The sequence below is a fragment of the Ostrinia furnacalis genome, unplaced genomic scaffold (assembly GCF_004193835.3).
Source record: "Ostrinia furnacalis isolate ACB-3 unplaced genomic scaffold, ASM419383v2 OfSCF0890, whole genome shotgun sequence".
NCBI classification, from domain to species: Eukaryota; Metazoa; Arthropoda; class Insecta; order Lepidoptera; family Crambidae; genus Ostrinia; species Ostrinia furnacalis.
This window is the reverse complement of record NW_021131129.1, coordinates 748,012-766,619: the sequence shown is the minus strand read 5'-3', so window position 1 is coordinate 766,619 and position 18,608 is coordinate 748,012. Positions and strand designations below refer to the sequence as shown.

Below are 18,608 nucleotides of genomic sequence, written 5' to 3'. Positions count from 1 at the left end.
CGCCCGCGCCCGCTGCACGCCAAGCGCCAGGCCAGGGAGCCCAGCGCGCAGGTAAGACTACACTCTGGACTTTAAATTCATTCAATCGTTCAGTTCTTCATTCATTCAGTCGTTCATCGTTCATTCTTTCTTTATCGTTCGTTCGTCGTTCATTCATCATTCGTTCACCATTCTTTTACCATTCATTCTCCCCGCCACGCTCTGCCTGCGCTCGCTGTATGCCAAGCGCCAAGCCAGGGAACCTAGCGCGCAGGTACATAGTTCGTTCAATTGTTCATCATTCATTCGTTAACCATTCATTCACTCTCTCCTCCCCGCAGCGCGCTGCCTGAACTTGCTAAACGTCAGGCTCTGTGTTTAGTTAGTAATAGTTCGTTCAATCTTTTATCATTAATTTATTCGTTCATCATACATTTATTTGTTCATCATTCATTCATTCGTTCTTCATTCGTTTACCATTCATTCACTCACTCCTCCCCGTCACGCGCTCGCTGTATGACAAGCGCCAAGCCAGAGAACCCAGCGCCACGGTAATACTATCTATACAGTGTGNTTTTGTGTACTTTATGTATTTTTTAGTATTGCCTGTTATTTAGCATTATTACTGTTTTTATTTTATCAAGATATACCGCTTAGTTTAAAAGTTATTATGTTTTCTTTACAATAAGTAATTGGAAGAAAAAAAATTCTATAAAAAATTAAAAAAAAATCTCAAAAATTTTTTGACCTCTTTTTTGTCGATAAAAATAGGTCTAGTTTTATCTATTTTCATATGTACACTTTAACGTGACTCACACTGTATATTACCGTGCCAGCGCGCAGGCACATAGTCCGTTCAATCGTTCATCATTCATTAATTCATTCGTTCTCGCACAGGCAAGACTACACTCGGGATTTTAAGGTACCATTCTAAAACTGTTGCGTCATCATCATCATTATTTCAGCCATAGGACGTCCACTGCTGAACATAGACATTCGCTTTCCTGCTATTTTTATGAGGTCAACCTTCGCCTGAGTAGTTCAGAAGCTACATAAAAATGTAAAAAATCGAGTTGTACCTTTTTGTTATCCTTAGGCCTAAATATTTATTGAAGGGTAGGCGACTTATTATCGTTACTTTTTGATTCTAAGAGCAGAAATGTTTCTTATATTACTGTTAACTGTTACTGTTATTGAGTAATTAATCTTAATCCAATAATATCAACAGAATGCAATAGAGATGTTTACTTCTTCTCAGCACTAGCCATTATGTTGTCCCAAAGTGGTTCCACCACATATCATCATCATTTCAGCCATAGGACGTCCACTGCTGAACATAGGCCTCCCCCAATGACTTCCACATCGCACGGTTGGTAGGGGCCTGCATCCAGCGCCTTCCTGCTACCTTTATCAGGTCGTCGGTCCACCTTGTGGGTGGACGTCCCACCACGCTGCGTTTTCCGGTACACGGCTTCCATCCCAGAAACTTGCTGCCCCATCGGCCGTCAGTTCTGCGTACTATATGCCCTGCCCACTGTCACTTCATCTTGCTAATCCATCGGGCTATGTCAGCGACTTTAGTTCGTTTACCGACCACATTATAGAAAGCTATAAAGAACTTGAATCACATTTTTGTTGCTGATCCAATCCAACCTCATTTTCTTCTCCCAGAAACCACTATATCATGAACTATACTCACCACAGCTGTCCTTTCATTTCAGGTCCAGCAAACCCAGCCAAAACTAGAGACTGAGGAGCCGAAGCTAGGTGGCGTGGAGGCTCAGCTCGACAACCACGTGCAGGCGTTGTGGAACGATCAGATCCCCATCTGCATTGAAGTAAGTGGACTTAGAAGTCATAGAAGTCGTAGAAGTGATAGAAGTCACAGAATTCATTAGAAGACGAAAGTCATAACAGTTACAAAAGTAATCTTGTCATAAAAGTTATTTGTTTTTCTGCAAATAGGCTTCTAGCCTTGTGGTTCCAGTTAGAACCAGCTCTTCAAGTGGCTATCGTAAGAGGCGCTGCGTAAGTGGCGACTAAGGGAATTTCTTCGTTGCAGTTGCAGCTGATAAGAGGCTAAAGTATCAATACAACTTCTTCCTATGAATGTCGTAATAGGCGATTAAAAGAGAAATATACAAACATCAGCCCTAGCCAAGTGGCAAAACGTGACAGATGTGATTTCGAAAGGCCTTCGCTCCAGCGATTTTCGAAGTGCCACTTGCTTTTCTGAGCCCCAAGGCATCCGTAGCCCTTTTGGCCAGCGTGGCGAGTGTAAGCTAAATTCTCAGTTTGCTGATAAAGTACAAAGGCGTGCTCCTGCATTGCAGACTAAATGACCTGGTGATCGTGACTGTATCACAACTAGTTTCTGGCTAGCGTGGGAAGTGTAGTCCAAATCCTCTATAACCTGATAGAAATTCCTTGATTTCTATGTTTCTAACTTACTGGTTTTACCCAAAATTATGCAAATAGCTATGCTGAGTAGGCTGACAATAGTGACTGTTTCTTTCGCTGCTTCTTCTCAGCACTTTTCCCATTTATTGTCCCAAAGCAGTGGTACGGTTAAAACTGGGACATGTAAAAGTGCTTTTTAAAAGCCTACTTGCTAAAATAAAATGAGATTTTATATGAATTTGATTTTTTCCAGGTACTGCTAGCTCCCGACTGCCCGGACTGTCTAGCGTCGATCAGCAAGCCGGAAGGGGAGAGCACGTTCGACAAACAGCACACACAGCAACGGGCCATGCTGCTGGAGAGGTGGACCATACAAGCGCTGCCGAACAAGTGAGTGCGAGAAAACTAGATTAATGCCCGTTTTCACCATCAATCCCTAATTTTTAAGTGACCCCTGTGGGACGTGGGGACGCAGGACCTCCTTGAGGTCTAGGAGGGCGCTCAAGAGTTATAGGTGTAAAGTAAATACTTTTTACTTTAGGGTCTATGGTTTGTCTATGACTTTGACGTCTATCAAATGAATGTCATAGTGAAAAGTCATTGTGGAAAATTTATATAAAGATATTTTAAGAGATAATAATAAACTTTAAATGTCGTTTCTTTTATTTTACAGGTTTGTGTTATAGCCAATGAATAAGGAATTTAGTTTGTTTCAATGAGAAATGTATTAATATTGAATGAAACTTTTATTTTACAGAGCAACACATGCGTTTATTTTATCTCTATAAAGAGCACATTAAATAAATAATAATAATAAATAATAATACTTTATATTTACTTTTTAGTAATAAAACACACAGGTTTTAAAGACGTCAAAAAATATAATCAAAGACAAAAGATATAAGACGATAGAAAAGAGTAAATTATTAGAAAAAAGGATGTGCGTTCTGCACAAGGGTTATGTACTTAAAAATTAGGGATTGATGGTCATAACGGGCATAAAACCGTATCTAGACCAGGAGTTCCCTACTTATTTCGTCGCTTGCCTCTCTAACTGACGTAACTGACATTTTGCAAATTTTTCAGGTGATTAGACAGATCGATTCGTCTTTCGAAATTGATTAAGATGGTGTAGATAACTCAGTTTCGAAAAAAATGACAGATACGTCAGTTAGGAGGGCAGCGACGATTTGAGACCGTCCCCTTACGACCATAAAGCGCCTCCCTTGGGGGGCGCGCCCTCCACTTTGGGAACCCCTGTAGAGTCCAATATCAAACCAGAGAGAGCACTTGTTACCAAACAGTCACACAGAAACGTGTAACACTGTTACTTGTTGGGAAAAAAAATCCTATCAAGTCACACTGTTATTCGTTAGGACATTTGTTTAGACAGTATTTTGGTACTCATCATTTGTTTTCGAAATCATTCATTACTATTTTTTTAATTTATAGTCTAGATAAGATACAGACACTTCTAATCTTGTCACGTCACTGTACATGTTAAAAACACGCAGCGTCACATACTCGTGGTATTATGGGCACGTGTTATGTGATGTCACGCTCAGTTACTGCCATAGTGCCATTTATCATGTTTCAACGCTTCTTTTTTTTTCATTTTAGTAGGTACTTGTTTTACGAATGTAAGAAAAAAAATCCTTTTGTTTGTTTTAGAGTATGTGAGATTACAAGATCTAACATGTAAGGGCACTGCTACTATGTTATTATTTAAAGTATTTATTGCAGTAAAATTCACCTCCCTTCAACGTTCTATCTACGAGGAGACTTACTGTTGTATTGCGATACATAATTATATCGGATATCAGCCATTTTTCGAACATTGATTATAATCTCGTCTCATCCTATTTCCAGACCCCACGACGGACCAGCGTTCATCACATCACAATGGCTGCTGAACGCGGTCCGCTCACAACTCCACTTCTCGCAGCTGTCCGCTTGGCTCGCACGCCTCCAGAAGACAGAGGAGGACCCCAGCGAGCGCAGGTAGGATGCTAGCCCACTGTTGGGCAATAGGCACTTACACTAGTCCCAACAATACGACTTGTAGCTATCCGCGTGGCTCGCGCGCCTCCAGAAGACAGAGGAGGACCCCAGCGAGCGCAAGTAGGATGCTAGCCCACTGTTGGGCAATAGGCACTTACACTAGTCCCAACAATACGACTTGTAGCTATCCGCGTGGCTCGCGCGCCTCCAGAAGACAGAGGAGGACCCCAGCGAGCGCAAGTAAGATGCTAGCCCACTGTTGGGCAGTGGGATTTATGTAAATCACAATTATAACTAGTGTCCGCGTGCCTCGCACGCCTTCAGAAGACAAAGGAGGACTAGCGAGCGCAGGTAGGATGATAGCCCACTGCTGGGCAATAGGCACCACCAACAGTCCCAGCTATAATAGTTATGTCAGTTGTTCGCGTGGCGTTAACGCGTGACAGGTGGTCGCCACAAGCTCAGTCTAGTTTTAGTGACACATAACCGATTGGTTCCCCCAGTGTGGGTATACGATTTCATGCATTTCCTGATGAAAAAAAGGCCACTGTTGGCACATTCACCAACATCAATCTGTCGGGTGACTGCTGTCATTGTCACCACATTTGATATTATAAGGATTTCCACAATGACCGGTCTTGCGATGCCACATCCAAGTGCTTCCCGCGATTTTCATCAGATCGTGGTAGACCTGCCATACTACGTTTTACGCTGCTCTCATCACCTTATTTAAGTACACAGGAAACATTATTTCATAATGAAAATCAGATTTTTTTCAACAATTTCCTTTCTCTTTTTCCAGACGAAAGCTAAGCCGCGAATCGTGCAACTACAAGAAAGTCGAGGCTAACTGTGACGAGGAGGAGTTGGCCGATGAGAAACGCCAACTGAACATCGTCTACTCCATCAAGATCCCTGGCGAGAGTTACAAAATGGCGGAGTTCTCCAAACCACCAACAGACCACAACTTCCCCATCTCAGACATAGGGGACAACGTGTACCTCAAAGTGGTTCTGGAGAGTCTCCCACGAATAGATGATATACCCACAGTCAAATGTACCTGCCACAGGAAAGAGCCCGTCGGTCCCGAGGACCTCACGGGGAAGTTAAATGATCTCACATTAGGTCCTAGGTGTTCCAAGTTTCCGTCCGATCACGCCGTCAACTCCAACATCGGCACTACCTCCCGAAGGCTGTCAATCGTCTCCAATCCAGGTTCGACAGAGTTCCTCATATCCTCAGACGAAATGGAGAAGAAGGATTTGGTCGATGATCGAATGCACACGCCATGCAGCGAGAACGGGAAACACAAATGCAGCTGCGACGACGAATCGGACGGCAAAGACAATCATAGATCTTCCACTAGTTTAAGTCAGGAGCCGAAGAAACTGGACGAGCGGCGGTTAAAAGAGATAGCTAAATACAAAAGGCGTTTGCGGAAAGAGAGCAAGATGAAAAAGCTCTCCGACAGTACGTCTTCGGAGGGCGATAGTCAGCAAAAAGTTAAGGAAACACACACCTCGATTCCGATTCTGCAGGCGGCGAGATTCGACCGGCTCCGAGCGATCGGATGCTACAGAAACCAAACGTATTTGACATTGCCTGCCAGTCGGATCGAGACCAAATCGCCTTTCGTTGAAGCGGTGAGCATACCACCGCCGGAATTCAAAAGGACCAGCACAGTTGGGACCCAAACTGAGGATTTCTCTTGCCAGTGCGGTCTTCCTTTACAGGTGGCTTGCTCCAACTGTACCCAGAGTCGCTTAGTCCGCTCTGGTGGTTCGTACGATCTCGCTGCTATCTCCGAGCCGAATGGCGCCCGCCGAAAATGCGAGGACGAGGGCAACCCCCTCAAAAAGCACAAATGTGATATAAATAGCAGTAATTCTACGTGTGATATAAAATTAAATGATATAGTAGTTGATAGTTCTATAGTTAGTGATGACGTGGTTAAACGACCGAAACTCCGTCGGTTCTTCCCGATTGTAGGCCGACTGGAGAAGATAGTTTCCGATAGGTTCTCTCAGAATGCTGAACGGGATATGGAGGAGTTGCATTTGAAGACTGATGACACAGTGTTTTCTCAGCCTCAGCGGCCGGAATCTAAGCGCCAGAAGACGTTTTCGATCAGCGAAGACGATTATGTGTTGTACGAAAAGTGTGACTATGGGACGATTGATAAGTGCGAGGAGTTGTCTTCGCCGAAAGACGAGAGCGGGTTCAAATTCCCTGATCCGAAAAGGAATCAGGACGCGTTGATTCCTTCTCCTAGTGAGATGGACCGGTTTCGGTGGCGTTTCGATTCGGCTGCGTCCATGGTGTTTCATACGAAGACTGGGCTACCTTTGACATCGAGTCCAGCGCCTTTGAGGCGAGGGAACAATTGCTTCGATTTTGACGACTCGATCAACGGAATTTCCGGTATTAAAAGGTCAGTTCTTTTCTATAGTCTGGTCTGTGAGCACGGAGTATTTTGTCCAATGACCCCAAGCTACCCATCCTTATCGCTCGCGCGTAGTTATATTGCTGTCGCGACTGTGCGACGCTCGCCCGCAGTGGGTGTGCGAGCGCGACAGCAACATAATTACGCGCGAGCGATAAGAATGGGTAGTTTGGGGTCATTGGACAAAATTCTACGTGCTCACAGACCGGGCTTTATTAATTAAGGGTGGATTCGACCAAACGAGTGAATATTAACCTCAGAATAAATCGTCAGGTTTGACATATTTCCCATACTGAAACTGTCAATACTGAAGTTGTACCAGGAGTTATTCTCGGATGAAAGTTTGGTCGAATCGTGCCTAAGTCGTAATTTAAAACAGTTTAAGTTTGTTTTATTATAAGGTTTAGGGATTCACTCAGTCAGTATCTGAGGTATAGGAGCGGCACTGGAGGTTGTTTTTGTAACGTTAAATGTCAGCGAAACTTCAGATTTGTATGCTCTGTACGGCTAAAGCCCGGTCCGTGAGCATGTAGAATTTTGTCCAATGACCCCAAGCTACCCATCCTTATCGCTCGCGCGTAATTATATTGCTGTCGCGACTGTGCGACGGGCGCCCGCAGTGAGTGTGCGAGGTCATTGGACAAAATTCTACGAGCTCACAGACCAGGCATTAGCACGAAAAACTTTCGAGTTCGAATCGTTTGCGTGTTCGAATCGTTTGCGTATTCGAATCGCCATCAAAAGATTTAGTACGCAAACTACAACAGCGCCCTTGTGAACGGTCGTAAAGTTAACTTAGTATGAGAAATGGATGCACGAAACTTGTTTTGAGAATCAAAATTGTCACGTTATCGTTTAATTCGAAGATTGAGTATCGAGTTTTATCGAATATGCAAACGATTCGAAGACGAAAGTTGTTCATGCTAGAGGTACTGTACGGCTAGCACGAAAATCTTTCGAGTTCGAATTGTTTGCGTATTCGAATCGCCATCAAAAGATTTAGTAAGAAAACTACAACAGCGCCCTTGTGAACGTGTCGTAAAGTGAACTTAGTATGAGAAATGGTTGCACGAAACTTGTTTGAGAATCAATGTCATAAAATGTCAATGTGCATGCCGCTCATATACCTCTGGCACTCTGAGTTAACCACCAGGCCTATAAGCCTATATCAATACGGACTTGTTTTTGCCAGCCACTTTTCTCGGGTAACTATTGCATACGTCACACAGTAATTTATTTCTGCTGATATTAAAATGAATAAAAATTAAATGGATTTCCGAAATTGGTTAACTTTCAGATTGCGACTCGTAGGCATCGTTTACACGAATATTGTCTGCCGCGGACTGTGAGTATTCATTTCAAATCAAATCAATTAATTTATTCAGTACATAGGCCCTTTTCAAGGCGCTTGTACACGTCCCGAATACAGCTTGCCCTACCACTTCGGGACAACATATGGGCTGGTGCTGGGAAGAAGTGGCGGAAGAAAATCTGTCACTTTTGTTAGCCTTTTTTTTAATTTTTTATTTATTTATTTATTTTATTGGGCTATCAACATGAGATACAGTATTATACACAATTAAAAAAAAAAAATTAAGCCAAAGGTCTCTAGCTAACTGCTCCCACACAAACGATAACCACAGCATGCATAATATTATAATGTAAGCAACCCGTGAACTTTACACAATACAATAACATAATTATAGTAGGTACCTAATTACAACTTTGAATTTAAACAAAAAAAAGAAAGCAACAAAAAAATAAAAAATAAAATAATAAGAGGCCTCCTAGATGCATGCCACCAGGGGCACGTCACCCGTCTTAATTGTTTTTAAGAAACCAGCGAGGCTTTGAAAATGTATATCAAGTTCTGGCAACTTCTTGCTGAGATCATTGTACAAACGAGATACACGAACAATTGGTGAATTGCGACCCATCCTCGTCCTACAAAATCTATTTCTGAACAATCCACAAGGGTAACGTGGTATTCTCAAGGGCACGTTATAGGCAAGCTGACCCAGTCAATGAATAGATTTTGTATAGTTCCAAAATACTGAACTGTCCTATGCATGACATTGACAGTAGGGCGCCACCGTCAATACCGGATCGCTAGTTCCGATTTTTGCCATGTTGGAAACCATATTATAGTTGAACGATGGTAGCGCCCCCCTATCATTGAGTTTCGCGGGACAGTTCAGCGTGGGTCATCTATAATAGAGTATTCGCTGTGTGCATGATGACAGCGCCCCTAGTTACCACAATTTGCATGAAAGAAACCTGTCAGACGTGTTGACACCACTAATTAATTGACGTACTTTTTATAACTGTCAAAACGAGACTCGTAGTTTTTGCATGGCAATACAAGCAAGTGATGTCACTATTTTGTCAACTTATAATGCAACCGAAAATCTTAATTTACAGGTAATTTAAAATTGCTTATGTTTTCAAGATTAGAATGAAGGTCTTTTTAAAAGTTTTGATTTCGAATTATTGGGGAATGGTGTCAAATAGTCTGTTATGGCAACTTTACTATTTTTGGATGGTTTTTCAACGAAATTAAATGAAAATATGTAAAAACTAGCTTTTGCCCGCGGCTTCACCCCCGTGAAATTTAGTTTGTCACAGATCGTCATAAATATATGTTATTCTAGGCTATAAACAATAATACTGTAAAGTTGCATCAAAATCCATTCAGTAGTTTTTGCGTGAAAGAGTAACAAACATCCAGATATCCAAACTTTCGCATTTATAATACTAATTTATGGATGGTTTTTCAACGAAATTAAATGAAAATATGTAAAAATAAACAAAACTATTACGTATGCGATTTGAATCGATAAAATATCATTAATTTCCTACTCTGATTTCCATATTGATGTTAAAAAGGAATAAATCTTTCACAGTCAGCGGCCGACAATACGTTTGGTCTGAGGGCTGAGTGTGAGTTTATATCAAACATCGTCACTAGTCATCATCATCATCATCATCTCAGCCATAGGACGTCCACTGCTGAACATAGGCCTCCCCCAATGCATTCCATGTTGCCCGGTTGGTAGCGCCATGCGTCCAGCGCTTTCCTGCTACCTTTATGATGTCACTAGTGAGCAAAAAAGTGTCATTAAATGTATGACGGATTGTACAGCGCCCCTAGCGGAAACTTTCAAGAACTAAAATCTTCATAGATTTTTTAAACGCGCTCACTAGTGACTAGGGATGTTATGGATATGTAGTTTCGGTTATGGATACGGTTACGGATATAGTAATAATATTATACCGGTTTCGGGTACGGTTACCGATATTTTTTTATTTCGGATATCCGAAATTTTTGGTTACGGTTACGGATATCTGTGCTTTAGAATGCAATTTTTTTTTAATGCATAACAAGGCAGGTATTTGACCACAATCGCACCTGATGTTAAGTGGGATGCAGTCTAGGATGGTACATATCTGCCCTGTAAGTGCTTATTCACTCTCGCCTTGAAGAGGCCCGGTCCGAATTTGTAATAGTTGTCCAACATGGTTCATTCATGATGGCCGCACACTTTACATCGAATAAAAAGGAATAAAAAAATCAAAATTGATACTAGATGGCATTATAAAGGTAAATCAGGCTGTTATGCCTTTACATTATAATGCTATACAAAAAACAATTTAAACTACCTACATCCGAAACTTTTGAATCGGTTACGGTTTCGGATATTTTTTTATTTCGGATATTCAAAAGTTTCGGTTACGGTTACGGATATCCATAACATCCCTGATTAAATGTATGACGGATTGAACAGCGCCCCTATCGGACTTTCAAGAACTAAAATCTTCATAGATTTTTAAACGCGCTCGCTAGTGACAAAGTTTGATATAAACTCACACACAGCCCTCTGGACGATGCCTTAGGTCTGCAAGTTACAGCATGAAAATAGTTAAGGTCTAGTGTTGAACTGAGTTAATGCAGAGTAGGTAAATACAAATGAGTAGGTCATCTTGATAGAAACGCACCGAGCGCGGTTTGTATGTGAGCGCGCCAATACGTGCGGCGTAACTCCCCGCTAATCCCCGCTAAATTTTGTCAGTGTGTGCGTGCGCGCCGCATACGTATTGGCGCGCTCACATACAAACCGCGCTCGGTGCGTTTCTATGAAGATGACCTACTCATGTGTATTTACTCTGGTTAGTGTCTGATGACACATGGGAGCGGCATGGGAGGTGACATTGACATGTTATTTGACGTGACAGATTATACAAATCTGAAGTCTCGTTGACATTTCATGTCACAAAAATACCCTCCAATATAAGATTTAAAACTTTCACGTTCCATTTCAACCATAGTCTGGTTTGCGAGCACGTAGAATTTTGTCCAATGACCCCAAGCTACTCATCCTTATCGCTCGCGCGTAATTATGTTGCTGTCGCGACTGTGCGACGGGCGCCCGCAGTGAGCAATATAATTACGCGCGAGCGATAAGGATGGGTAGTTTGTGGTCATTGGACAAATTTCTACATGCTCGCAGACCGGGCTTTAACTATAATATCTATTGCATACAGAAATTGAACCCAATCTACTCATACTTATCGCTCGCGCGTAATTATATTGCCGTCGCGCTCGCACACTCACTGCGGGCGCCCGTCGCACAGTTCGACAGCAATATAATTACGCGCGAGCGATAAGGATGGGTAGCTTGGGGTCATTGGACAAAATTCTACGTGCTCACAGACCGGGCTTTAGGCGTTCAAATGGTACCAATGCAATGTTGGTGGGAAGTGGAGATGCATACGTTTGATAAGTGCTTGTCGCGAGAGGGTCGATTTTTGTGATGATCAGTATAGAATGATACATGTGCCATGTTGAGAGACCGTATGAATGAGACACGGGTTTAAGTTAGTCTCTGATATTAATCTGTTTATTAACACGAACTGCGTGACTATTTATACGATATAGATTAAAGGTAAATGACGTCACAGCATCAGCACTATACGTGATAAATGTGCTGACACTGTGAATGTGATCAAGATAAGATGTGAAGAGATTTAGTATTGTGCATACCGGCACAATACACATTGACAATATAAAGTTTAAAATATTTGCCTCATTCCTTCCAGCGCGTTATTCCACCCGATCTCGCCGCCGTCCCCTCTCCCCGCGTCCCCCGCGTCCCCCGCGCCGCGGTCGCCGCCGCCCGCGCCGCCGCCCCGGAGGAAGGAGGAGCCGCCCAAGCTGAGGATCGGCCCGAGCACTGGGCTGTTGGGTGAGTTGATTATAACCAGCGGTTCCCAAACTTATTTTGTTTACTGCCCACTTTGAGAATAAATTCTTTTTAGCGCCCCAATTTGTAGTCGAGAGTCGAGTGCTCAGTCGGTGTCTAAGAGACCTCCTAGTAAATGACGCCTCCTAAGCCTCTACACACCCGATTTTTTTTCTGGGTCTCTTACCGCCCCCCTTTAAGCCTGCAGCGCCCACAAGGGGGCGTTATCGCCCACTAGCGACGCGTGTGTCCATAAATAACCAATTTTAGGATGAAAATGTGAGTAACTTTATTTAACTTTTTTTTTCATAAATAGGATCAGTATCAATAATTTTTTTTTTCGGTGATAAAAATTTAGTGGTGTATAGCAGGGTTCAAAATTATCAAGGTAATTATGCTTCATGATAATTATCAGATAATTATCGGATAATTATCATCAGTATAAGATATATTTGTCATATAGTTTCATAAAAAAATCTAATGTTACATCGTTTATAGTCAAGTTATTTGTTGCATAAGTGTAAATGCAGTCTAAAAAAATCACTCGCCTTGAAGCGAAAGAGTGGATCGTTCTTTTTTCCAGGAAACTTACTTAATTCAAATTAAAATGCAATGTAATGATTTCATGGAGCTGATCTGGCGAGGAAGCCGGAAAGTGGCCATAGAAAAGTGGCCGGTGTAACGATGAAACCCTGTCGACTCGGCTCGTTTGATTTGTCGTGACAGTTATTCTGGCTTGAGATGATATCCAGGGTCTAATTTAATAAATAGAAGCTTCATTTTCGAATTAATTTATTCTTAATACAATGCTAAGAGATTTCTCCTTTCCATTTTCCAGGCAGCTTCGAGGAATCCGCCCTAAAAGGCCGCCTAGAGCCGGTAGCCACCGTCGCAGGCTTCACGGCTGAGTTGGGCGCTTCCGGCGCCTTCTGCCCGCCACACCGCCGACTTCCGGTCACCGTGTTCTTCTATGCCCCTGGAGGCACTAACGCTCCGTATATGGTACGTATATAGATCGTTTCATCACACACACACACACACACACACACACACACACACACACACACACACACACACACACACGCGCACGCACACACACACACTCACACACACACACACACACACACACACACACACACACACACACACACACACACACACACACACACACACACACAGATCTCTATATTTTTTTGATTGTTGTGTTCCTAACTATTTATACATATAATTCTCCTTATTTATATTTCTTTCTTAATTTTAAATATTTTTTACTACAGTAGAACGCCGATTATCCGAATTAATTGGGACCGGGGTCGATTCGGATAATCGAAAATTCGGATAATCGGACATAGACTGGTAATAGAGAAAAACGAACTGTCACACATAGAATAAACTTTAATAAGTTTAAAAAACAGACATATTTCTACTGAGCGTTATTGTAGAACTGCTACAATAACGCTCATTTGAAATATATCTCAGTTCCAAAAAAAAAAATCAAAAATTACTTGGTTTTATTTTTTTATATTACGCTTAGGACCGATTCGGATAATTGGCGATTCGGTTAATCGGCGTTCGGATAATCGGCGTTCTACTGTATGTAAATTACAAAAAATAAAATTAAAATAGGCATTATAAAACAAATCTCCTTATTATTATTATTTTAATTTGACCTTACCTTAACCTTTCTTTCCAGGGCCACATAAACCTAGGTCCCCACGGGTACCGGGTCGCCCGTTCCGGCACCATCCAGGTGTCCCTCTTCAACCCCCACGGGACACTGGTCAAGATGTTTGTAGTGCTGTACGACTTGACAGCGATGCCTCCCGCCGCGCGAACGTTCCTGCGACAGCGAACGCTATACATGCCCGCCGGCGCCGATCCGCCTGCTCGATACGCTCATAAGTGGCTGCGGTACCTTATACACTTGAGGTAAGCTCAATGTACCTTATACATGACGTTCAGTATCTTATACATGTCGTTCAGCACCTTATACATGTCGTGCAGTACCTTATACATGTCGTTCAGTACCTTATACATGTCGTTCAGTACCTTATACATGTCGTTCAGTACCTTATACAAGTAGTTCAGTACCTTATACATGTCGTTCAGTATCTTTATACATGTCGTTCAGTACCTTATACATGTCGCTCAGTACCTTATACGTGTCGTTCAGTACCTTATACATGTCGTACAGTACCTTATACTATAAGTATTATACATGTCGTTCAGTATCTTATAGGGTACCTTATAAAAGTGATTTGTTACGGTACATTATGTCTGAGATGAGCTTGTTACGGTACCTTCGTTCGTTCGTTTCAGCCAAATGACGTCCACTGCTGGACAAAGGCCTCCCCCAAGGTTTTCCACAATTAACGGTCCTGCGCTGCCCGCATCCAGGCTCTTCCCGCGACCTTTACCAGATCGTCGGTCCACCTAGTGGGATGCCTGTCCGCACTACGTATTCCGGCTCGTGGTCAACAACACTTATGTTGCAGTCTACCCATATTATACCAGATTCATATACCACAATCATTATGACTTTATTTTCTTTCTCTTTGTCGGCCGTTTGGTGTAGTGGTTCAGAAACGGACTACTATGCCGAGAGGTCCTGGGTTCGATTCCCGGCCGGGCAGAAATTGAAATGATGAATTTTAATTTCTGTGACGGGTCTGGGTGTGACTATGTATAATATTTATGTATTTACAAAAAAAAGTATAAGTAGTATATCCGTTAAGCTAGCACCCATAACACAAGCATTAAGTTGCTTACTTTGGGGCTAGCTGGCGCTGTGTGAAATTGTCCAAAGATTTATTTATTTATTTACTTTCTTCCACAGATTCATGACGTCGAAATCCGGCAAACTGTACCTCCACACAGACATACGAATCATCGTGTCAAGGAAAGCGGATCTGGACACAGCGACCGCTCACTCGCTGTTCCGGCCCATAGCGAATGGCGACAGCGAGAAAAACAGCGAAGAGAAAGACTCAAACAGCGGGAGCGATCAGAAAAGATCTCCGAACCGCGTTTTCGGCGGTTCAAGCGAATTTGATTCCGAAGTGAAGGGCATGAGGGAGATTGGGTACGAAAACCAAAATGGCGTCTCGTACGAGCTAAGGAGTTTTACGTACGCTCCAGAAAACCCTAAGTATTCGCCGCGATAGGCTGTTATGTGTATCCATGAGAAAATATATTTTTGGTTTTATATATTCGGCTGTTTTATTTTATACTGCTGTCTTTCCTGTAGCCTTATTCACGTAACAAAACTGCAATGACAACAAATCGCTGAGTAGCGATCCTATAGAGTAATCGTTCTGTCAAAATGACCCTTGTGAATACGGATTTAGAACTGTTTTTCAATAGGACGACTTCTGAACGTCAGCGAGAAAATACGTGACTGACTGTCAAACAAAATACGTGAATTAGGCCAAAGAGAACACTAAATCCGGGCCTCTTCAAGGCGAGAGTGAATTACACGCTGTTACTTTGCATCCTTGTCATATTCGTAGGGATAAAGGTAGCGAAAATATCTATTTTAGATTGTACCTATTATTGCCATAAAAAGCACACTGAGTTTCTAGTTTTGGATTGGCAGTACAAATTGGAATATAACAATTTTGTCTCACACGTGCATCAGGCTTTTTACAAAAGTGGCAAAAAGAATTTTAAAAACAGTAGATTGCAGTAGAATTTAAAAATACAATAAATCCAAACTCTTTGGCCAACCAAAAAGTACACAAACACGCCACGAGGGGCGCTGCTCGTTCGAATCTTAAAAACGCGGGAACTACCTACGTCAGTCAAGAAAAATGGCGCGCGCGTGCGAGTGAAAAACCGCATTAACAGTGTAAACACCCGCTTTGTTCTCGTAAAATGCTGTGCATTGTGTGTAGTGAGTGCAGCAAGACCACAAAAACTATCGGATGTGAGCCCCGGGCGATCTCAAACCCAGGGCTTTGCAAGCAAGCGTCGACAGCGTTGACCAAGTAAGTAAGTCCTAAAACTTTTCTTACCTGTAGCTAGTCAACATAGAAACTGCCCAGGTTCAATATTTCTATACATTAAGAATAAAAATACTTATAATCTAAAGCATAATGTGAGAAAATACAGGCTACAGTGTGACCGGTTGAGAAGGTAGTTAAACAAAATGTCCTAACGAGTAAAGACCCAATACATTGAACTGTCCCACCCGTGACATTGACAGGGGGCGCCACCGTCAATACCGGATCGCTGGTTCCGATTTTTGCCATGTTGGAAACTCCTACAGGTTGGAATTTTGTAATGCCACCTGGAGGGAAAGTACTCTTAATACTGTAGATAGAAAATTTTACTCAAAGAAAACATTCCTTTATTTTTGAAAAGAAAGAGAACTGCATTCAAAGATTTTTGAAGATTTTCCGAAAATTCACCACCATACAATAAAATTTTCTGTAAATAATAAAAATAATTTCAGATTTCATCGTTTTTCTTTCATTTGATTTATCAAGTTTGTTAGAGAGATTTCATCCTATTACTTAACCCTAACGATCGATGCAATAAAAATACAGGGTGTAATTTTTAACATATTTTAGTTGGTTCGATTCCCGGGTGTAGCAAGCAAATTTTTGGAAATTTTTGAATGTAGTTTTATTTCTTTTCAAAAATAAAGGAATGTTTTCTTTGAGTAAAATTTTCTATCTACAATATTAAGAGCACTTTCCCTTCAGGTGGCATTACAAAATTCCACCCTGTATAGTTGAACGATTGTGGCGCCCCCTGTCAATGACTTTGGTGGGACAGTTCAGTGTAGGTCATCTCTAACAGTGTGAATTGATGGGATTTTTTTCCCAACTGTGACTATATATTAGTTTCAGAAATTATTCAATGCAAACAAACAATCAAATCTTTCCTCTTTATTCGTGTAGGTAGATGAAACAGACTACGATTATAAAATCAAAATCAAAAAATATTTATTCAGTTTAGACCACAAGTGGCACTTATGAACGTCAATAGAAAATAATAAAAAAAGAAAAAGGTAGCCCTTATGGGGCACTTTACATGTCTCCTTATCTTTTGGGCCCTACCAGCGCTTCGAGACAAACATATGGCAAGTGCTGAGAAGAAACGCCGGAACAAACTCAGTCACCACTTATTGCCAGGAATTATCTAACGGTAAGAATAGTCAAATTTAAGTACATCAAATATGTGCAGACTGAACTGACCACGCATCCTTGTCATCAATATAGTCTCGAACCTTGTAGTACCCTTTGGACATAAGGGTATTTTTTATATGTATCTTAAATTTGTTTATTGGCAATTCGACAAGGTTGTGTGGTATTTTGTTAAATATGGTAATACATTTCCCCAAGAATGAATTACCTATCTTATGCAACCTAAATGATGGAACAGCAAGTTTATTCTTATGTCTCGTGTTAAATGAGTGGACGTCACTTTTCTTAGTAAATAAATGTATATGTTTACGGACATACATAATGTTATCAAATATGTATTGCGAAGCCACAGTCAATATATTGATTTCTTTAAAAACTTCTCTAAGCGAGTCACGTGGTTTAAGACCGTATATTGCCCGAACAGCTCTTTTCTGTAAAATGAAAATTGATTCTATGTCTGCTGCTGAGCCCCACAGTAAAAGACCATAAGACATAATACTATGAAAATAACTAAAATATACAAGCCTTGCTGTTTCAACATCAGTCAAGTTTCTGATCTTTCTCACCGCAAAGGCAGCTGAACTAAGTCTTCCCGCCAAGGCAGCAATATGGGGGCCCCATTGTAATTTACAGTCTAGGGTAATACCTAGAAAGACAGTAGAGTTTATCAGTTCAATGCGTTCATTATTTACTGTAATATTAGTATTAACTTGTTTGACATTAGGCATAGTGAATTTTAAACATTTGGTTTTTTTTGCGTTTAATAGCAAATTATTAGTTGTAAACCAATTTAATACTTTGGAAAGAGCATTATTCACGTCGTCAAATATTTCCTGACACCTGTCAGTTTTAAAAATTAAAGATATTAATTAATATTATAATATAATATAATATTAATAGATAATTCGGGATTTAAATACAAAACTAAATAGGTTGAATAATTTATTTTCAATAATAAATTAATAACACGACAATCATACAATAAATAAAGCAATGCACACATTATGGCGTCAACTTACACTACAATTAGGTAATTCTTATAGCTCACGGGTGGCCAACTTGAAGACATAAGCTCATACTGTTTACTAACGAAACCCTGGGTGATCTTCACTTACATACTTCTTGAAATCTTAAATGAAACAGCATAGTTTAGTACACAATCTTGTGGTATTTTTTGCCTAGCCACGATCGACCGAACTAATAATCGCGATCGACCGGTTGGCCACCCCTGTTATAGCTTAGGCTTAGGTCCTGGTCATGGGTTTTTAAGGGATCCAGGGGGTTCGGAAAGCATCAAGATTCGAATCAAATCAAAATCAAAATATTTATTCAGTACTTAGGCTCTTTCTAGGGCACATAAACACGTCCCAAATATAGCTTGCCCTACCACCACTT

At 41.3% G+C, this 18,608-nt stretch overlaps 1 protein-coding gene across 5 annotated transcripts in view; it reads left to right on the top strand.

The window, feature by feature from the left end:
- atos (atos homolog atossa) overlaps positions 1–15,272 on the top strand; it is a 78,931-nt gene extending 63,659 nt beyond the window's left edge. For 4 of the 5 annotated variants that reach the window (XM_028301210.1, XM_028301209.1, XM_028301211.1 and 1 more), the window contains 9 exons: positions 1,701–1,817; positions 2,633–2,769; positions 4,249–4,380; positions 5,183–6,811; positions 8,121–8,168; positions 11,921–12,066; positions 12,902–13,065; positions 13,757–13,992; positions 14,900–15,272. In XM_028301210.1, coding sequence (XP_028157011.1) covers positions 1,701–1,817; positions 2,633–2,769; positions 4,249–4,380; positions 5,183–6,811; positions 8,121–8,168; positions 11,921–12,066; positions 12,902–13,065; positions 13,757–13,992; positions 14,900–15,227 — 2,937 coding nt within the window. In that variant the 3' untranslated portion in view covers positions 15,228–15,272. The remainder of the gene's footprint in view (positions 1–1,700; positions 1,818–2,632; positions 2,770–4,248; positions 4,381–5,182; positions 6,812–8,120; positions 8,169–11,920; positions 12,067–12,901; positions 13,066–13,756; positions 13,993–14,899) is intronic. The other variant, XM_028301208.1, reaches the window with a different exon arrangement.
- Positions 15,273–18,608: the final 3,336 nt, after the last annotated feature.